Source organism: Theropithecus gelada, chromosome 10 (genome assembly GCF_003255815.1).
Source record: "Theropithecus gelada isolate Dixy chromosome 10, Tgel_1.0, whole genome shotgun sequence".
In the NCBI taxonomy this organism is placed as follows: domain Eukaryota; kingdom Metazoa; phylum Chordata; class Mammalia; order Primates; family Cercopithecidae; genus Theropithecus; species Theropithecus gelada.
In genome coordinates this window covers 72,590,065-72,612,583 of record NC_037678.1, presented here as the reverse complement: position 1 = coordinate 72,612,583, position 22,519 = coordinate 72,590,065, and the positions used below count along the sequence as shown (strand labels likewise).

The 22,519-nt window shown below is 43.1% G+C and overlaps 2 protein-coding genes across 3 annotated transcripts in view; both read right to left on the bottom strand.

Annotated features, from left to right (window-relative positions):
- The window catches only part of SNPH (syntaphilin), a 42,494-nt gene extending 31,191 nt beyond the window's left edge, over positions 1-11,303 (bottom strand). The window contains exons 1-2 of the mRNA XM_025400423.1: positions 11,197-11,303; positions 10,833-10,939 (exon numbers count right to left, since the gene is read on the bottom strand). The gene's annotated coding sequence lies outside the window, so the exon portion shown is untranslated. The remainder of the gene's footprint in view (positions 1-10,832; positions 10,940-11,196) is intronic.
- Positions 11,304-21,144: 9,841 nt separating this feature from the next.
- The window catches only part of RAD21L1 (RAD21 cohesin complex component like 1), a 35,029-nt gene continuing 33,654 nt past the window's right edge, over positions 21,145-22,519 (bottom strand). For both annotated transcript variants that reach the window (XM_025400421.1, XM_025400420.1), the window contains exon 14: positions 21,145-21,377. In XM_025400421.1, coding sequence (XP_025256206.1) covers positions 21,189-21,377 — 189 coding nt within the window. In that variant the 3' untranslated portion in view covers positions 21,145-21,188. The remainder of the gene's footprint in view (positions 21,378-22,519) is intronic.

Sequence of the window (22,519 nt, the reverse complement as noted above, 5' to 3'; positions counted from 1 at the left end):
GATGGAAGGGTACTGGCGTTTATTAAGAACCTACTGTGTCTAATAAATAAAGCCCCTGGGCTAGGTAGGGGCTTTACACATAGAAGATTTCTAATCTAGTTTAACTCTCATGCCAGCTTTGCTGTCAGGAGGCCTGGGTTCTAATTATGATGCCCATTTTTACTATTGAGGTACTAAGGGTCAGATAAATTAAGTGACTTGCCCCGTCTCAAAGTCAGTCCATGGCAGCTCCAGCCTGCACTCTCTGTTCCCAACCACTCAGAGAGCAGGGCAAGGGGACCGGTGCTGCCTGGGCTTGGATCCTGGTCTTTTTCATCTGGATGGCTGGCCTCAGGGATTCCTTACAACACCGACCTCCACCAGGCCTAACAACCTCTGAGGCCTTCTCTCTTAGGCACACAGCCCCAGAGCGAGGAGGCCCTGTCCTGTGGAGGGGGAAGGGGCTCTCCAGAAGGAAGCCACAGAGAGTTGGCTCAAATGGTCCACAGCGCCAATCTGGGCCCTGGGTGCCACCCCGGGAGGGCTGGTCTCTGCAGTCAGGGAATAGGAGGGTGTGGAGGGGTCAGGTCCTCTCCATCCTCTGAGAGCACAGAGCTTAGACTGGTGACTAAGAGCCTGGGCTCTGTGAAGGAGCTGTGGGAGTTGGAAGGGCGTCCCCTGAAAGACAGTTTTTGAGCTGGGCTTTGAGACAGATCTGAACATGATGAGATAGCAGTAGTAGTAGGAAGAAAATTTCAGCCAGAGGGAACAGGGCAAGTAAAAGTAATTGAGGTAGAAAGGAATGGCAGGGAGGAAATACTGCTAACCTGGGGTAGAACACGTCCGAGGGTCACTCAGGGACTTTTCTGAAGTCATAAACCATCAAAATGTCCTTCTCTAGCTCTTAGGCCACCTCACTCCTAACAGGTGCAGGGCTAGCAACCTTGGTGTAAGAGCCCAGCTAAGCTTTGAGGAAGGAATGCACATTCACAGGCCTAAGAGAACAGAAATGAGGAGAGGAAGAGAATGAGAAAGCAAAATGAGGGGCAGGGAGAGTTTGGGCTCTGGAATCAGGTATTTGGTAGCTCAGCCACCGTGCAAGATCTGTGGGACCATGGACAAATTGCTTAAATTTCCTACAACTCAGCTTCCTTTTCTGTAATAACGCTTTCCTTACCTGGGCTGTCAGGAGGATGCTATAAGGTCACATATCCCCTGTGCCCGACATGTAGTGTAGCTGTTATCATTAACCTGGACAACAGTCGGGACTTAGAGGGTCAAAAAAGCAACTGAGGCCCATAGAGACAGGAGGAAGCAGTGTTTGTGGGGACATCTGCTATATACCAGGCTCTTTCCCACAAGGGACAGCAACAGATCATCCCATCTCCTCTCAGGCAGGAATAATCAATTTCTCTTTGGCGGATGAGAAAATGGCCCAGGGGGTAACACAATTTGTCTGAAGTCCCAGGCTAACAAGTGGCAGAACTGGAAATGAGCCAGGCCTGACTCTGAAGCAGCGAATGGCTCCCAGAAGGCCCAGGGCGGCTTAAGTGGATGGAGCTGAGGCTCCTCCCCTTTTGGCTCTGAGCCCCAAAAGTGAGGAAGGTGGCTACTGTCAGAAGACGTAGGTTGCCTCACAGCAGAGGTGATGTTTAGCACACCCTTTCTCCCTCTGGGGCTTGATGTCCAAAGTCTGCCACTTCTGAAAGGGAGGCTGGGAGGCGAATCTTACAATGCAGACAGAGGGGATGTGTGGGAAGTAAGACAGGGGAAGTGGTGCCAAACTGGCTGCCTAATGAGGCTTTGGGAAAGACGCAGGACCCAGGATTTACTGTGCCTCTGTTTCCACCATTTTATTTTATTTTATTTTATTTTATTTTATTTTATTTTATTTTATTTTATTTTATTTTTGAGACGGAGTCTCGCTCTGTCGCCCAGGCTGGAGTGCAGTGGCCGGATCTCAGCTCACTGCAAGCTCTGCCTCCCGGGTTTACGCCATTCTCCTGCCTCAGCCTCCCTAGTAGCTGGGACTACAGGTGCCCGCCACCTCACCCGGCTAGTTTTTTGTATTTTTTAGTAGAGACGGGGTTTCACCGGTTTAGCCAGGATGGTCTCGATCTCCTGACCTCGTGATCCGCCCATCTCGGCCTCCCAAAGTGCTGGGATTACAGGCTTGAGCCACCGCGCCCGGCCTCCACCATTTTAAAAGCCAGAAAGGACAGGGAGCTGCCCTTTGCTGAAGGGCACCAGACTGATGGCCTAGCCAGACTAGAGAGCTCAGTGTCCTCAGACTCACTGTCCTTACACAGTCCTCCTCTGCTCCCTTCCCGAGCGCCAGCTCTTTAGATCCTGTTCTAGTTCCTCCTCTTCCTCTGGGAAGCCTTCTTAGATAGTCCCAACCTACGGCTGTTCTTTCTCCTGGGAATGCCAGTGGCACCCACTGCTTGCCTCACCTGTGAACAGCCCTATACTAGGATTCCATATCCTCTGGGTTACAGCTATCAAGCACAGCCTTTCCAAACTCCATCCTATGGCGAGAATTCCTCCTAGAACATCCAGCCCTATGTGAGCAGCCTAGAGATGAGGTGCCAGCTCTCAAAACACATTGTTTTGTTACTAGATTTTTTTTTTTTTTTTTTTTTTACAATTTTCTCCCTTTTATCCCTTGAACTGAGCCAAAATTTGCCTTCCTTGCTGGCACTTGCAAGGACTGGTCTGGTATCTGTCTCTCAGAGCATGCAGAAGCTCACACTCTCTCCCATGCCTGCACTTTGAATACCTTTACCCTTGAAAACTACTATTCTGTCACTACAGTGTGGGAAGCCACATTCTGTATACCTGTGTGGGAATCCTCACCCCACCCCTTGTGCTTATATAACTTTGGGCCAGTTTCTTCCTTCTAGTGGTCCTAGTTTCCTCAACTGTTAAAAAACTTCCTATCTTACCAAGCAGCACAGCGCCTCACCTGTTGTATGTGTTCAACAAATGGTAGTTTAATTTATTTTTTGTTCACTGATCACTTCTTCTTCTTTTTTTTATTTTTTATTTTTTTTTTGAGACGGAGTCTCGCCCTGCTGCCCAGGCTGGAGTGCAGTGGCGTGATCTGGGCTCACTGTAAGCTCCGCCTCCTGGGTTCACGCCGTTCTCCTACCTCAGCCTCCCAAGTAGCTGGGACTACAGGCGCCCACCACTACGCCCGGCTAATTTTTGCATTTTTAGTAGAGACAGGGTTTCACTGTGTTAGCCAGGATAGTCCCGATCTCCTGACCTCGTGATCCACCTGCCCCGGCCTCCCAAAGTACTGGGATTACAGGCGTGAGCCACCCTGCCCGGCCCACTGATCACTTCTTTAGAGGCAGTATGGCTTAGAGGGAAGAATGCAGTTCTGATGCCAAAGAGACTGGCATCTAAGTGTAGGCTCTGCTGCACAGCCGCTGTGTAACCTTGAACAAATTTCCTCCCTTCTCTGAGTTTCAGTGTCCTCCTCTACAAAACAAGGATAACAGGCTGGGCGCGGTGGCTCAAGCCTGTAATCCCAGCACTTTGGGAGGCCGAGATGGGCGGACCACGAGGTCAGGAGATGGAGACCATCCTGGCTAACACAGTGAAACCCCGTCTCTACTAAAAAATACAAAAAAAACTAGCCGGGCGAGGTGGCGGGCGACTGTAGTCCCAGCTACTCAGGAGGCTGAGGCAGGAGAATAGCGTAAACCCGGGAGGCGGAGCTTGCAGTGACCTGAGATCCGGCCACTGCACTCCAGCCCAGGTGACAGAGCGAGACTCCGTCTCAAAAAAAAACAAGGATAACATATGCTAAGTGGGTCCGGCTTGGTTGACTGCTTCTTTTTTTCTCTGACCCATCTGTATGTTGCCTTTCTTCTGCATCTGCCCAGTTTTCCAGGCTACCAATAACGCAGCTATATCACTGTGTGGCAGGCACACTGCTGAGTGCTTTAGATGAAGATTCCATTAAATCCCCATCCACCCTCTAAAATAGGTGCTAATGAGGGCTAGCACCTCATACTCAGAAGACACACAGTCAAAGGGCAGCTGTTGTTAATATTTCTATGTGTTAGGCCCTGTGCACCACCCACATACCTTCCCTCCAACCAGGCTAAATAGCTCCCTGAGGGTAGGGACCACATCTTGGTGCCTGTGTGTAGAGCAGATCCTCAGTATATGTTGGTTGAATGAATGTATGTAAATACTTCTTTGAATTCCTTCACCATGGCCAGAATAGAACTTTACCATGACAGGTGCTTGATGAATATTTGATTAATTGGAGCCACAAAAAATGTAAACTGTCATCAGTGGCTTTAATCTGAATCCTAGAAGGCCCTGAAACTGTAGTAGGGTTCCTTCTGCTAATTAAGAGCTCCTCTGAGGTCCTTCTCTAAGAATACTCCAGGCTGTCTCTGCAACCAGATCCCAACTTTTCCTCTGCAGGGACCATGTGTGAGATCTGTCCATAGACAGACTGCCTGCTGTCCAGACCACAGCACAACCCAAGGAGAGGGAGGCAGAAGTGCTGCTGCAAGGCCGGCGTGGCTTCCAAAGAACAGGAACTACCCCACCCACTGAGGACCTGCTAGGAGCCTCTCTCCACCCCTCTTTCTCAAAGGTGGCTTCTGTGCCAGGCTGCACAGGCCACCAGCCAAGTTCCCTCTTCTGAAGCTGCCGACCAAGCTTCCAGAGACCCTGTGGTAGGGAGGTGTGGCCAGGGCCAGCTTCAAGGGGTACAGAGGTATCTGGGGGCTTCAATCCTCAGAGACTCAATCCTGACTGCTGCCAAAAGGGAAGGGACACCACCAGGGCCTGTGAAGCAGGGGGAGCCAGAAGCAGAAGATCACAAGCTGCCAAAGTCAGGCTAAATGCCCTAGCCTTGCAAACAAGGCATTCCCTGGCCTAGGCTGCCTTTCCAGCCTTCTTTCCTTTCTCTGCCTTCATCTGTGGGTCAGCCAATAATGACTGAGCACTATGTGCCCAGCATCTAAAACTTTACATCTGAGGTCACAAATGGATGGCCGGCCACACACACATTTTAATATGTGCATTTAAAAATATTGGCTAATCAGCTACATTTTTAAAAATTAGGAGATGTCACAAAAAATGCAGATTTCTATCTTATAAATCAGAAGATCTGACAACATTGGGCACACGTTCTTGTAGACAAGAATGGTGGGAGCAGGATAGCAGCTGCCTCTTTCAAGCAAGCACTTTCCAATTTGCTACAATACCCAAACAGCCCAACCAGCCTGTTTTACCTTTGTAGACAACTACATTTGACATCCCTTGCTTACCATATTTCATTTTGGTGTAGAGACTTCCTAATAACCTTAGGAGACAACATCATTTCCCAGTTTTACAGATGAGGAAACAGAGGGAAAAAATAACTGGGCCAAGATTCAAACCCCAGCAGCCCAACTTCAGAGCCAAACATGAGAACACTAGTCTGTGGCAAAATGAGGAAAATACAGACAATGCAGTGAGTTTTTAACAAAGCAAAATGTATTCAATTTGAAGGAATACCATTTTTCCCCTGATAACATGGCCTCATTACTTGGGGGAATAGAAATATTAAAATAATAGAAATAAAATATTTCTCTTATTATATGACAGTGATAATAAAAAGAACCCTACGTGTCATCTGAATGTCCTCATCTGGTAAAATAAAAAGCTAGCTAACTGAGGATGGATTCCCAAATGCACTGATCTTTGTGAAATCTAAGTCCAAGACCCACTACTCTGCTACAGACTTCCTGTACCAGTATGACAGCAATCTTCTGTTACTCCTCTTGGTTAAAACAAAAAACAAAAACTCATAACTTCATCTAACCATATCTGCATCATGCTATTTTTGAAGAGGTGGCTTTTCAATTGAGCCTTTCCCAAGCCCTCTCCCTCCAGCAAATCCACAGAGCATTTGTTCATGCCTCTTGTTATGTTTATTATTCCTCAAGTTACAATTATATGTATCCTATCCACCCTTCTACCCCCAAAGTCATTACAGAACAGAAGAAAGACACTTTGGGAGGCCAAGGCAAATGGATTGCCTGAGGTTAGGAGTTCGAGACCAGCCTGGCTAACACGGTGAAACCCCGTCTCTACTAAAAATACTAAAATTATCCGGGTATGGTGGCGCATGCCTATAGTCCCAGTTACTCAGGAGGCTGAGGAAGGAGAATCACTTGAACCCGGGAGGTGGAGGTTGCAGTGAGCCAAGATCGTACCACTGCACTCCAGCCTGGGTGACAGAGCAAGACTCTGCCTCCAAAAAACATAAAGAAGAAGAAGAAGAAGAAAGAGTTTCTGAATTGTTAGCCACTCAGAGCTAGAAGGGCTCTTAGAGATCATCACTCGTGACTCCCATTTTGCAGCCTTAGAAAAGCAAAGGGTCTGACCTAAGGCCACCCAGTGGGTCAATGGCAGAGCTGGGGTGAGGACCCAAGTCTCCTGACTCCTCAGTGTTGGCTCTTCCGGCTGCGCCAGGCTGCTCTCCAGCCACTCCCTTTTGGTTGGCTCAGAACCTCAATTCAGAGGACAGTGCTGAGCATGTGACAAACATGTCACAAATATCTGTCCATTAATGCAAAGCAGCCTGGGGCACACAGGCCTCAGCCTCTCCAAGGCCCTCGGCTTGAGCTTCAGACCACCTGCATTGAGACTTCCCTCAGCACCAGCTGCCCATCAAATGGAGAACTGGCACCCGGGGTCTCTGGTGGCCTAAATGTAGAAAGACCCCATGTGGCTTAGAAATGCAATCCCCATTAGGCCAGAGTTATGAACCAAGCCCTGCTGAGTAATCTTAGGCAAATGACTTCACCTCTCAGGTGTTAGGTGTTCCTCCAGGCAGGTGGGATGCCTAGAATAGAAATGAAGAAGAATTCCCCAAGCCTAGCAGATGGTTATAGGCACAAGACAGTCTTTGTCAGAGGAATTTCAAAATCCTGCTTCTAGAAGTCTCTAAGGACAGGAAAGGTTCTGGTCTACCTGGGACAAATGGAGAGTTCCATCGAAACTGTGCTACAGAGTGAGCTTGATTGGTCCCCGAGACTCTGTGTCCACCTTGTGTATCGACGAGGACAGGAGCCAATAAGTCTTTAGGGCTGTTTAGAAACATTCTAAATCGAGTACAACCCTTTACTATTATTATTAAATTATTATTCACAAGCTCAATGCCAAAAATAGAGATAACAATGGCATCATCTCTCTAAAGCCTTCCTGACCTACTCAGTAGGAAAGATCATTCCCCTCTCCCTGTCCCCTCCCATCACACACATATCAGTATGTCTTATAGCTTCCAGATGTTTTCTCATATCTGCATGTTTAGGTATCTGTCTCCCTCTGTTAGATATGAGCTTCCTGCAACTAGGACTCACCATTTACTCTTTCCTGCGCGTGCACTTAGCCCAGAGCCTAGCTAATAAATAAGGACAAATGCTGATCAATGTTTAGCAAGTTCAGGAATCCCCTCCACCTCCAATACTGGAACAAGGTTGCATGTAGGCCTTTTAGAGTCAGTAGATGCATGCAGATCATTTGAGGGATGGGAACTCTCGGAGGGAAACTGGCTGACCCAAGGTTACTCAGTTATTAAGAGGGCTCAGACTAAAAGCAACCCTTTGGACACCCAGTCCAGTGTACTTCCAGCTAAACATTTTCTCGGTTCTATGACACACTGGTTGTATGACTCTGCATAAGACCCTTCGCCTCTCTACCCTGGCTTTCTCACTTAAATGGGTAAATTTACATATAGTGCCTACATAATGGGATGATCTGAGCAGTAAATTATTGAACCTGTGTAAAACAGAGCACAACACATAAGAAGACTAAAAATGTGTCTGTCCTGACTGTCATTCAGGCCTAACCATCATCCTCAGTAAAGGGGCATCCACCAACCGTCAGCATAGCAGAGCTCATGGTGAAAGGAAAACTCTCCATTCCTGGCTCACACAGTTTTCAACCAGGAAATACCCTGCAACAATCACCTGGGAGAAATGCCTGATCTCCCACTATAAATTGTTCATAGCTTTTTCTTCTCCAAACCCCTATTCACACCTGCAAGTGCACACACAACTCACAGCATCAGCAAGGTATGCATGAAGAGGCAGGGAAACTTTTGGAAGAGGATGATCCAGACAGACCTGGTGTCAGGTAACAGTTTTAGCTGTGCAATCCTGAGCAAGTCACTTAATCTCTCCAAGCCTCAGTCTCCTCATCTTTGAAATAGGCATAGTTTTCTTTAAGGATTACCTGAGATAGTTAATAGTCTGGGACTCCATAAATGACTTTGAGGGTAATAATAATTTTCCGATTCTTATTTAACAAAATCCACTTGACAGAATATCAGAAGCAGAAGGGGTCTTAGAAATCACTTAGTCCAGTCCCATCATTATATAGATGGGCACAGCGAGGCCTTGAGGGGAGGCCTGACTGGCCCAAGGTCACATAATAAAGCAGTGGTTCAATGGGACATGGGACCTGGGTCTCCTGACTTTCTACTTAATATCCATGTTGGCCCACTTGATTCTAATTATCTGCTCCCTCCCTCAAACACAGAAAATGGCTAGAATCATTCCTTTCCCAATCCTCCTCCCTTCACAGTCATCTCACACCAGCCAGCACCATCTGGATCCCTTTTTGCCAACATCACCACCCACCCAGGCACATCTGGCCCCTTTTGGTCTAGTCAGGAGCCCTAGAGGAGAAGGCAAAGCATCTGTTAATCACCAGCAATAGCAATAATAACAGTAGTTGTAATAGCAATAATAATAACAACCAACAACCTGGACAATGTCCTACACTTAAAATGGCTTTCACCTATACAATCAACACATTCCCACAGTTTCTCCCTAACCTAGCTGGCTTAGGGACATAATTTCCTCAAGTTTGTTTCATTCAACACTTATGGAGCACCTACTTTGGGCCTACTCATGGGCCAGAGACTGCAGACACAGAAAGGAAAATGACAGGGTCTCTGCCAAACAGGAATTTAGGGTGGGGGTGGGGGGACATGACAACTTCTTTTGGCCCAAATGGTGCAGCAGCAAAATTCCGCACCCGACCCTATGGATAACCTCCTTTATCATGCTGTCAAAATGCAGGAAGTATCTGTGGAATAAAGAGGAGTGAGAAAGGCTTGAGTGCTAGGCTGAAAATGACAGCAGGAAGGAAGATAAAGAATCAAAAATACAGGCACCAAATACTTGACTGCCTGGCCTCAGGGTGACTCTAGGGAGACACTCCAGGGAGGGCAAGAGAGCCACAGTGGGATTCGTGTGAGATCCGGAAGACCTGATCCTTGCCTTGCTGCCAGCACACAAGATTCTGCTTCTTCTGTTCCATCAGAGACTCCGCCCTTGGATGCCAGGAGTTTCCAAACCCGGTGCTCGGCTACAGGCTTCCTTAGGACCATCATTTGCTAGAATGATGTCACAACCCTTGCAGTGGAAATGTTGCTGCCTAGGCCCTCAGCCTGGTGGCCCAATACACTTCAGCATTCATTACCCCTGGCAGGGACACCATCTGCAGGGGTGTGGAAGAGACAGGCAGGGGAGGGGCAGGAGAAGAGGACTAAAAGCAGCCACCTCTTCTCTTTCCCCAGTCCATCTCCCAAGTCCTGAGTTCCTGAGAACCTACTATGTGCCAGGCACAGGAACTATTTTAGGTGCTTCCACATACATCTCATTTAATTTTCACATCAGCCCTCTGCGGGGTGTACCCCTAGATTTACAGATGGAGAAACTGAAGCTGGGGGAAGGGAAGTCACTTGGCAGCTCAGGGATGTCAACATAAGACTGTCTGGCACCTCCAGTTCCTTCAGGCCCACAAGGTCAGTGTTTCACTTAAGAAGTCAGAGTTGAAAGAGATCAACTGAGGAAACCCCAGTTATTTCATGGACCCAAATTTAAATTGCCTTAGCAGAGGGTTCCCCCTGACATGTAAAAGCTGCTTGAGTGATATACTAAAATTATACAGATCATTTATTCCAATTCCTGCATTTAACAGATGAGCAGACAGACACCCACGCCTAAAGAATTTTAAGATGGCTACTTGTGGCCAACTAGCAAGTTAAGGGCCTAGAACCCCAATCTCTGGCACTTTTCTTACACAACTCTGCCTGCAGAGATCACCTTTTTCTGAGAAGCTCCTCCAGCCCATCCCGACACCACCAGATGGGCAGAGAAGGCAGAAGAAACAGGCAGCATGTGACCGGCCTCTCCTTCAGTCTGCAGGGTTGGGAAAGGGAATATGGGGCTCCCCAGGCTAGTAGGTGTTGCAAATAGCCCAGCTCCCTGCTGGGGAGTGGAAGGTTTCATACCCCAGGGAAGCTCCAGGGAGACTGAGGCTCAGATCGTCCACTCTAGGACTTACGGGCATTTTTTCCCCCAGATCTACTGCAGGGCCCTGATGCTTCTCAGAGGGAAAGATGGGATGGAAGCAGTCACTGGCACTTGACCTTGGGGTGGGTGTGGGGTTCCATCCTTCTCCCATCCCCAGGTACCCCTGCTCCTCCTCCAAGAAGGAAAAGAGAAGCTTAAATGTTTGCCAAATTCCAGAAGAGGAAGACAAATAAAAATTGGGGGGTGGGTTCCCTAAAAACCTGCTAATCGCCCACTTCGGGCCTCTTCCCTGCTGCAATCAGCACCCTCTAATTCGTACATTTCAAGGAGGGGGAGGGAGGGAAGCGCTTAAAGGGATGTAGGGGAATGAAGGGAGGGTAAGAATGAGTCACGATTAACCCCTCTTAGGCTGGTGCCCTCCAAGGGATTCTACCGCAGCGAGCGGTTGCAAGCGGCCCCCACCTGCCGCGGTGGTGGGGCCAGCTCCCAGCTCCGCCGCGGCCTCCTCACCTGAGTCCACTCGCCCTCCGCAGCCCAGCCGGCTCGCACCACTCCGGCCCGGCTTGGCGCAGCGCCTCTGCAGTCGCTGCTGCAGCCGCCTGGCCCTGATCAGCGACCTGCGGGGTTAGGAAAAAGATAGACCGGGGCGGGTGAGCACGGGCGGGGGACACCCAACGGGCAGCTGAGCCCCCGGCTGCTGACAGCTGGGCCGCTGCAGCCAGAAGGCTTGGAGGGCAGGCTGCCTGCCGGGCGCTCCGTCCCCTCCTCCTCGCGGCCCGCGGCCCCCACCCCACCCCCTGGCACTTGGCACTCTGGACTGCGGCGGGTGCAGCTGGGCGGTGGGCCTGGAGGTCCCCGGGGTCCTTGTCATCACCTGCGGAGGCTTCCATGGCTTCAGCTGCCCTGCCAGGGCCGCCGAATTGCTCTCCCGAGCCCCTGCAGGAGGCGGCTAGCTGGGTGCTCGCCGGGGCTGGGGCTGCCGGGAGGGAGGGGCGGGGAGGGTGAGGTGGATGGAGGGGACCAGCCAGTCGGCGGCTCGCCGGCAGCTGCGTAAGCGGCCCGTCTTTACTTTCCTTCTTAAAGAGATAGTTAGTATCTTGCTCTACAGGGCCTGGGAGCAGAGACAACGAGCACACGGGGAACGGGGGCTCCCACCTACACACCAGCGGGTATTTTGAGCTGGGCGATCGATCGGGCATGGTGGAAAGAGTCTTGGTCAGCTGTGTGACCCTGTGCAAGTCCCTTCACCTCTCTGGGCCTCAGCTTTTTCTTCCATAACATGGGGTGATGATACCAATCTCACTCCCTGGCACATAGTTGGCTCTAGTTAAATAGTAATTTTTATCTAAAAGCCTTTAGGAACATTTTTCATTGCCCAAACCAAGTCTGAGTACCAGGGGTATTTAATGTGAATGGCAAGCACTTGGGCCACTAAAAATGATAGCAGGAATCTTAAGTGCCTGAAAATGGAAATGTTTTCCTTTGAAGTAGTAAAAAGGTGAATCATTGGAAAGATCTCAGAGAGATAAGCAATCACAACTTAAAATGTTCATTGTGGCTCTTTTCCCTCTGTCTTCCATCTGATATCACAGGGGAAACAACAAGACCAAAAACTCCAAATTTTTTTTGGAGTTTAGGATTTTCTGCCTAGCCCTTCCGTTTCTAGCCATACAACTTTATGTAAGTTAACTCACCTTCTGGGCTTGGTTTCTTATCTGCTTCATGTGTGGGAAGTAGGTGAGTGAGATTGGGCTCCTTCTTTCTGAACCGGCCCTGTCTGATCTGCCATTACTCTGCTCTAAACCATCCAGTGGTTTTCTGTATCACTCTCCACCACATGCCCTTATCTTACTCCAGCTCTCTGACTTCATCTTACATGGCTCTCCCCATCACTCACTTTTCTCCCATCAAACTCTCCTTCTTGCTGAGGCCTCACTGCTGGGTCTTTGCATTCGCTGTCCCCTTTGCCTAGAGCATACCAGAGAGCCACATGGTTCAATCCGTCCCTTCCTCCAGGTCTCTGCTCAAATGTTACTGTCTCAGGGAGGCCTTCCTTAACCATTCTACATAAAATATTAACTCCCTCCTCTCCATCTCCTTTGCCCCTAGTTTTGCTATACTGAATTACCAGCTGACATAGTGTATATTTACTATTTGTCATTTGTCACTCCCACTAGAATGTATACTTCATGAGGGAAGGCACTTTTTTTCCCTTGCCATATTACCAATGTCCAGAGTAGTGCCTAACATAGTAGGAGCTCAATAAATACTGACTAAGCACACATTGTGCCCAGCCCCAGTCTTCTATGGGAACACTCGGCCAGATGCCATCCTGGAAGTCTTTTTGTCTTAAGTCTCTTAAGGCTCTTAAGTCCTTACGTCTGTTTACTCTCGCTGGTGCTGAACTTGGTACCCTCCACTCTCTGCGCCAAGCTGACTTTTCCAAGAGAAGAATTTGTGAAGTGCCTTCGCTGATTTACATCATGACTCTGCAGTACTGGCCTGGTGAGAAATAGTTAATATTGATAATGTACATGAAAAAATAATTATTTTAAGTTTACTTTTGCTTTTCACAGTCAAATATTTTCCTATATTTCTGAGCTGCAATAAATCCATTACTTTTTTGCAACAAATGCTAATAAATTTTGGAGGAGACATTGATTCTATTTTCTCCAGTATTCAGTTAAACTGTATCCTATCAGATAGCCATTATTATATTATGTTTTCCAGAAAAACATGGCAGAGCAATTGTAGCAGGAATAGGAAACGAGTTGAAAAAGCCATGTGAAATATTGAGGCTTTCTGTCCAAAACACCTAACGCTATATTAGCAAGTTAATTGATAAAATGTTTTATCTGCTCTAATGCTCACTGAAATTATATAAGTGACATTTTTACACTTAAAGCAAAACCAAAGGAAGCCATGTAATTATTATATGTTTAGCAGGAGAACATTTCTGAGATTGTCATTAAAATTGTTTTTGTCTGTTCCCATGCTGTTTTGTTTATTAATAGAGATGGGACTTTACTATGTTGCCCAGGATGGTCTCCCTCCTGGGCTTAAGCAATCCTCAGCCTCCCAAAGTGCTGGGATTACAGGCTTGAGTCACCATGCCTGGTTGTCCCATCATCATGTGTGTATGTTTGTGGGGTTTTTTGTTTTGTTTTGCTTGATACTTAGAAGACTACATTTCCCAGAAATCTCCACAAGGAACTTCCCCAAAGTAAGAGAGCACCTTCACTCACATTACTCCCATCTGGAATGGTGTTAGCCAGTATTCTCTTTAGCATCAGGAAGCAGATGATTGAGAACTGTGTTTAGTTATAATGTAAATTGCAACAAACGAGGATTATGCATATAAAACAAAATTATTCCTAAGAAATTAGTAATTTTGTTTTGTTTTGGACTAGGTGAAAATACATAAATTTTTTTTTTTAGTTTCAAAAACAATTTTATTCCAATTCTGGCTAAGCATACTCTCCCACAGAATGCAGCAATAAAACCTGAACAAAATGCATACAGCAGCTATTTGAGGATTCTGAAGACAAAATACTAGCAGGCACATTGGGGAAGAAGCCAGAATTTGACATACCCTACCACTGAACTACTGGTGAATTTATCATTTTTATTTATTCCTATAACTTCTGGCCTGGTCTCAAGGCAGATCAAAATCTGGAATTGGGGCTCAATAAAGAGAAAGCTCCCAAAGAATCTCCCTAATTTTGACTTGAAGATCAGGAAAAGGGACTTCTGATGCTCAGAGTATGTGGGAGATATCATTTTTCTTCTCCTTTCAAATCTTTTCTCCATTGTCTCATGACCCAGTCTCTAGGCCATCCTGCAGTGGTATCTGTGACAGCAGACACAGGTGTCTAAAACTCTGAGGGAGGAGAAACTTCTTCAATAAAAGTAGCTGTAGTCCTGAGGGAGGGTGAGTCCCTGCTGTTTTTTTGTCTCTGTCCTCCTACCACCTGGTCCCAGATGCAAGTTCAATTGTGGAAAGTAGGCAGCAAAGCAGAACAGAGTAAATAAAGCTCCAAACTCCAGCATTCTGGTGAACCCTAGAGAGGATAAACCAAATGATGATAATGATAATAATAATAGTTTTCAGTTACTGCTGAAAATTAAAAACAAAACAAGATCTTGAGAGCAGTCAGAGAAAAATGATGCATTAATAATACAGGAATAGGCTGCATGCAGTGGCTCACACTTGTAATCCCTGCGCTTTGGGAGGCCAAGAGGCAGATTGCTTGAGCCCAGGAGTTTGAGAACAGCCTGGGCAATATGGCGAGACCCCACCTCTACAAAAAATACAAAAATCAGCTGTGTGTAGTGGCATTTGCCTGTAGTCCCAGTTACTCGGGAGGCTGAAGTGGGAGGATTGCTGGAACCCAGGAGGTCGAAGTTGCAGTGAGCCATGACTGACTGCACCACTGCAGGGTAGCCTGGGTGACAGAGCAAGACCCTGTCTCAAAAAAAAAAAAAAAAAAAAAAAAAAAAATACAGGAATAATAATTTAAATAACTGTGGATTTCTTATCAGAAACCATGGAGGGCAGAAGAATATAGAACAAATTTTTTTAATTGCTTAAAGAGTTGTCAACCAGGATTTTGCACCCAGCAAAAATATCCTTTAGAAATGAAAGTGAAATAAACACATTCTCCAATTAAGGAAAATGAAGATAATCCATTGCCAGCACACTTGCTCTAAAAGAACTACTGAATTAAATTCTTCAGACAAAAGGGACATTATATTAGAAAGAAATGTGGAACATTGGGAAGGAAGGAGAACAAAAATGGTAAATATTTGGGTAAATTTAATAGGCTATCTTCTCTTGATCTTTTAAAATATGTTTGACAGTTGAAAGTAACAATTGTTGATGGAGGTTTAATGTATGTAGATAAGACAAGTACAATATAAAGGAGGAGTATGTATATTCCTTTACAGTATAAAGGGACCTATATGGTGTAAGATTTTTACACTCCTCTTGAAGTGGTAAAATATCAATTCTAAGTAGAGCATGAAAAGTTAAGTATGTATTTTGTAACCCCTAGAATAGCTATTTTTAAAATCTATAACAAAAAAATATGGTAAAAAAAAAAAACACAATAGGCCGGGTGCAGTGGCTCATGCCTGTAATTACAGCACTTTGGGAAGTAGAGGTGGGTGGATCACTTGAGGCCAGGAGTTCAAGACAACCCTGGCCAACAGGTCTCTATTAAAAATACAAAACCCAGTCTCTATTAAAAATACAAAAACTAGCTGAGTGGGGTGGTGTGTACCTGTAATCCCAGCTACTCAGGAGGCTGAGGCACGGGAATTGCTTGAACCTGGGAGGGAGAGGTTGCAGTGAGCTGAGTCTGTACCTCTGCACTCCAGCCTGGGCAACAGAGTGAGACTCTGTCAGAAAAAAGAAAAAGAAAAAGGAAAAGAAGTAAAAATGGAATTCCAAAAAATTCCAAATATTCCAAAAGAAGGCAAGAAAGGGGAAAACAGAGGAATACAAATTAAAGGGAACAAACAGTAAAAAAAAAAAAAAAATCCAAAAATCCTAAATAAATAAAATCCAAAATCCAAAAATGTCAATAATTACATTAAATATAAGTGATCTAAACACTTCAATTAAAATAGAGGTTATCCAAATGGATAAGAAAATTATTTAATGCAGTCTACAAGAAATTCACTTTAACTATAATGAATGATATAGGTAGGCTAAAAGTAAAAGATAAAAAAAGATATACCATGCAAATACTAATCAAAGGAAAGATGGAATAACTATATTAATATTAGAAAAAGTAGACTACAGAGCAAAAAATATTACCAGGAATAAAGATAATTATTATAAAATAATAAAAGGGTCATTTCACCAAGAAGATGTAATAATTATAAATGTATACGCACCTAATAAAAGAGCTTCAAAATATATAAAGCAAAAACTGACAGAATGGAAAGGGGAAATAAACAGATCCACAATTATAGCTGAAGACACATTTCTTCTCAGTAACTGATAGAACTAGTAGACAAAATAAACAAGGATGTAGAAGATCTAAACAACACTATGAACCAACTAGGTCCAACTGACATTTATAGAACACTCCACCTAACAAATGCAGAACAGAGTTGATCCTTGAACAACACAGCTTTGAACTGTGTGTGTCCACTTCTATGTGGATTTTCTTCTGACTCTGCCATCTCTGAGACAGCAACACTAACCTCTCTTCTTCCTTCTCCTCCTCAGCCTACTCAATGTGAAGACCATGAAGATGAAGACCTTTATGTTGATCCACTTCTACTTAATGAATAGAAAATATATTTATCTTCCTTGTGATTTTCTTAATAACATTTTCTTTTCTCTAGCTTGCTTTATTGTAAGAATATAGTATATAATACATATACAACATATGTGCTAATTGACAGTTTATGTTATAGGTAAGACTTCTGGTCAACAGTAGGCTATTAGTAGTTAAGTTGTTGGGAAGTCAAAACGTATACACAAATTTTCAACTTAGTATAGGGTCATAAAATAAATCTTAATAAATTTAAAAGAATTGAAATCATTTAAAGCATGTTCTCTCACCATAATGGAATTAAACTCAAAATCAATTACTGGAAATATTCCTTAGAAATTGAACATACTATACTTCTAAATAATCTGCAGGTAAAAGACTTTCAAGTCTCAAGGGAAATTAGAAAATATTTTTAACAGAACAAAAGTGAAGATATAACAATAAGTATCTGTGTGATGCAGCTAAAGCAGTGCCTAGAGGGAAACATAGAACTTTATGTCTTTACATTAGAAAAGAGGGAAGATCTCAAATCAGTTATCTAAGCCTCCACCTTAATAAAACTAGAAAGAGCAAAATAAGCCCAAAGCAAGTCAAAGGAAAATAATAATAAATGTAAAAGCAGGAATAAATGAAATGAAACAGAAAGCAGAAAAACAAAAGAGAAAATCTTTTTAAAAGATCAATAAAATTAATAAGCCTCTAGCACAACTGAACAGAGAAAACATATTAACTATGTCTGAAATGAAAGAGAGGTTATTACTATGGACCCCACAGACACTAAAAGGATAATAAGGGAATACTCTGAACAACTCTACACACATAAACTCAGCAATGTAGATGAAATAGACCAATTACTTAAAATAAGAAACTACCCAAACTCATTCAAAATGAAATAAATAACTGAATAATCTACCTCTATTTAAAAAATTGAATTCATAGTTAAAAAAACTTTACAAAATACAAATATCCAGATCCAGATTGTTTATGGGTGAATTCTATCAACTATTTCAAGAAGAAATAACACAAATACACACAATCTATTGTAGAAAAGTAGAATAGGAGGAAACACTTTCTAAGTTATTTTATGAGGCCAGTATAACCCTGATACCAAAACCAGAAAAAGACAGTAAAAGAAAAATACAGACCAATACCAGATGCAAAAATCCTCAATAAACTATTAGCAAATACACATGAAAGGATATTCAACATAATTAGTCATTAGGAAAATGCAAATCAAAACCATGAGATGCTCACTAGGATTGCTATAATTTTAAAAAGGGACAATAACAAGTATTGTCAAGGATATTAAGAAATTGGAACTCTGATGTATTGCTGGTAGAAATGTACTATAGCATAGCTACTTTGGAAAACAGTTTGACAGCTCCTCAAAAAGTTAAACATAAAGTTATCATGTGACCTGGTAATTCCACGCCTAGGTATGTAACCAAGAAAAATAAAAACTTATATACACAAAAACGTAGGTACTAATGTTGATAGCAGCATTATTCATAGTAGTTCAAAAGTGGAAACAATCCACATGTCCATCAGCTGATGAGTGGATAAACAAAATGTTGTATATTCATACAATGGAATATTATTTGGCCATAACAAGCAGTGACTTACAGATACATTCTACAGCATGGATAAAACCTGAAACTTTTATACTAGGTGAAAGGAACCAGATACAAAAGGCAAAACATTGCCAGGAGTGGTGGCTCACACCTGTAATCCCAGCACTTTGGGAGGCCAAGGCGGGTGGATCATTTGAGGTCAGGAGTTTGAGTCTAGCCTGGCTGACATGGTGAAACCCCATCTGTACTAAAAATACAAAAAAATTAGCCGGGCATGGTGGCACGCCCCTGTAATCACAGTTACTCAGGAGGCTGAGGCAGGAGAATCGCTTGAACCCAGGAGGTCGATGCTGCAGGCAGCCAAGATTGTGCCACTGCACTCCAGCCTGGGTGACAGGGCGAGACTCTGTCTCAAAAAAAAAAAAAAAAAAAAAAGGCAAAACATTGTTTAATTCCATTTATGTAAAACAAAAACACCTGGAACTAATTTGTGAGTTTAGCAAGTTCATAGGATACAAGGCTAATCCATAAAACTTAATTGTGCTAATGACAAAATTATAGAGATGGAGAACAGGTTAGTGGGTTTTAGGAGCCAGGGAGGACAGTAAGGAGGGAGATGGCTGTGGCTAACAAAGGGTAGCACAAGTGATCCTTGTGATGGAACTGTTCTGTTTCTTGACTATGGTGGTGGCCACACAAACCTACACATGTGATAAAATTGCATAGAATTAATACATACACAAAATGAGTGCATATAAAACTGGTGATGTCTGAATAAGCTGGGTAGATACTGTCAATGCCAACTTCCTAGTTGTGTATTATACTAAAGTTATGCAAGATGTTACCATTGAGGTAAACTGATATATGGGATCTCTGTATTATTTCTCACAACTGCATGTGAATCTACAATTATCTCAAAATAAAGAGTAAACAAAAAAATCAACTGGAACTCTCTTACATGGTTACTGGGAATGCAAAATGGTACATCCACTCTGGAAAATAATTCTTAATTTCTTCTAAAGTTAAACATATACTTGCTATATGACCCAGCAATCCCATTTCTAGATATTTACCCTAAACAAATAAGAACTTGTATCTACACAAAAATGTACACAAATGTATGAAGCTCTATTAATAATTGTCAAAACTGGAAACAACTTAAATATCTTTCAATGGGTAAATGGATAAATAAACTGTGGTATATCTAGGCAACAGAATATTACTCAGCAATAAGTAGGAATAAACCACTGACACATGCAACCACTTGATGAATCTCAAAGACATTTATGAGTGAAAGAAGCCAGTATCGAAAGGTTACATGCTATATAATTCCATTTTTATGACATTTTCAAAAAGACAAAAGTGCAGTCATGGAGAAGAGTGGTTGCCAGATGTTATATGGGGGAAGGGTGTTACTACAAAGGGATAACACAGAGAATTTTTTAGGGTGATGTTACTGCTGGAATCCTAATTGTGGAGATGGTTACAGGACTCTATACATATGTTAAAACTCACAGAACTGTGCACCAAAATTAAGAAGTCAATTTTTCTGTATGTTAATTTAAAAAATAAAAGAAATTTTAAAAAGGCAATTTTGCCATTTAAAATTTATAGTTAATACATTTAGAGAGGCTATTTAGAATTTGTTGTTTGCAGCATATTTCCATATACAACAACATTTTAATGAGTACCATAGGCTTCACTTTACAGTGTATGATGGCGCTCACAGAGCATAATATGAAAATGTCCTAACTCAAATTTCAATTAAGAAAAGAGGAAAACAACAGTTTTAACGTCAAAAATGTTTGGTAAACGCCAAGCAAAAGAACATTTATTTTGGTGATCTTTACTTAGACTGTAGCTGCAAACAACATGTGGAACAAGTGTCTGCTAATTTTTTTAAACATAAAAAGCAGATTTAGTTTTGCTGACACATTAATGGTGATTATAATACTCATTAAATAGTAAATAAAAAGGTTAAATGACCTATAAATAGACTAAAACCCACACAGGTAATTTAAAGTAAAGATGAGCTTTGTAACTCTTCAATTTTAAAATGTTGGATTAAAAACCATAGCATTAGGTCAAATCAAGGATGAAATGCATTGCAATCAAATAAACTGTGTAGAAATAAGGAAGTTTTCATCATTAACCCCATAAAATTCAAGTAAATACTCCAATGTAAAATAGCCTTTTAAGAAACATCTTTGAATGTTTGTCAAAAACATATAGCATTTTAAAAATGCATCCTAAATGTATGCTAAATGCAACATTCAAGTCAGGGAAATGATAAATGCTATATATTCAAATCAGCTAAGTTAAAAAAAATTACTTAACTGGCTGCGCAGTGGCTCAAGCCTGTAATCCCAGCACTTTGGGAGGCCGAGACGGGTGGATCACGAGGTCAGGAAATCGAGACCATCCTGGCTAACACGGTGAAACCCTGTCTCTACTAAAAGAATACAAAAAACTAGCTGGGCGAGGTGACGGGCACCTGTAGTCCCAGCTACTCGAGAGGCTGAGGCAGGAGAATGGCATAAACCCGGGAGGCGGAGCTTGCAGTGAGCTGAGATCTGGCCACTACACTCCAGCCTGGGTGACAGAGCGAGACTCTGTCTCAAAAAAAAAAAAAAAAAAAAAATTACTTAGCTGTAATTAAGTATTTCTGAGCCAGGTATGGTGGCATGTGCCTGTAGTCCCAGCTATTCAGGAGGCTGAGGCAGGAGAATCACTTGAGCCCAGAGTTCAAGTCCAGCCTGGGCAACATAGTGAGGCCTTTGTCCTTAAAAAAACAAAAAACAAAACAAAACAGAATTTAAAGTATTTCTTTGTAAGCATGTAGGTTTCCAATTCTAGCTATGATTATTCTGAACTACAGAGAGGAAATAGGTCAGCCTATCTATGAAATGGATCAGACCTTCAGCTGCTTCCAGATGGCTTCTGCATTAAACGGAACAATCTACACAGAAATTCCAGTGATGACATAAATCTATATGTCTGGGTTTCCTTCACATGTTATAAAACATTGGTCCCATTGTAGCTATAATATCTGCATAGGGAGCACTCTGGCTCAGCTCGATAGCCCGCTGTTTTCTTAGGACAAGAAAGCTATAAAATTTGGCAGCTGCTTGTTTTCGGTCGCTATTTCTACAGAGCTTCATCAGACTAAAGGACTGCATTCCCATCTTGTTAGATTCCTGGGAAAATAGTTAGAAAAGAAAAAAGAAAAGGGAAACAAGATCATTAGAAGTAAAGCCAGCTATAAATGCATAATGAACAACAAAATATTAACATTTTGGATAAATGACTATAAAATCCTTAAGTGGAAAAAGGGAAATGACTCCTTAGTAAACATAAAAACAAAACAAGTCACTGTACACAAGCTTGGTTCATGAAGAACACACATGCAAAAGAATTCCAAAGTGTTATACAAATTTGTAATGTATTATACAAATGTTAGACCTTTTTAAAATGGATGTTAACATAAATGGCTCCTGTGGAAGGGGCAATTAGTCTATATTTGCAGAGACAAAAAAAAAAAAAAAATTCCACAGGACTTTGGGAGGCTTCAAATACAGTGAAAATGATCAGCCTATCAGTCTTCTTCTACTTAAAGGTACTAGTGTTGGTGTTGACTATAAACAACTCTAGTTTCAGTGTCAGGGGATTATGACTATGTAAACAACTCCCAATTTCTTTGCACAGATTAAAAAGATGTCGGATTCACTATATGACATCTGTGTACCTACTGAAAATAACTGAGGTACAATAAAGTATTTTAATTACGGATGAAGATAATTCTTTTCATGAAGACTAAGATTTGGAATCAGATTCCTAGAGAAGTATAATTTTTTAGTTAGAAATACTGCAGTGTGGCCAGGTGCGGTGGCTCACGCCTGTAATCCTTTGGGAGGCCAAGGAGGGCGGAGCACTTGAAGTCAGGAATTCCAGACCAGTCTAGCAAACACGGTGGAACCTTGTCTGTACTAAAAATACAAAAATTAGCTGGGCATGGTGGCATGTGCCTGTAATCCCAGCTATTTGGGAGGCTAAGGCAGGAGAATTGCTTGAAACCGGGAGGAAGAGGTTGCAGTGAGCCGAGATCACACCACTGCACTCTAGCATGGGTGATGTGAGACCCCATCTCAAAAAAAGAAAAAAAAAAAAAAAAGAAAGAAACACTGTAGTGAATACTGGCCAATGTCCCTAGGAGCATCATACTCCTTGGATAGTTGTGAAGCATATTTAGAAATACCATATACAAAGTTTTGCTTGTCTATAACATTCAACAAATTAATAAATTAAATACATTATTATACTTTTTTTTTTTTTTTTTTTT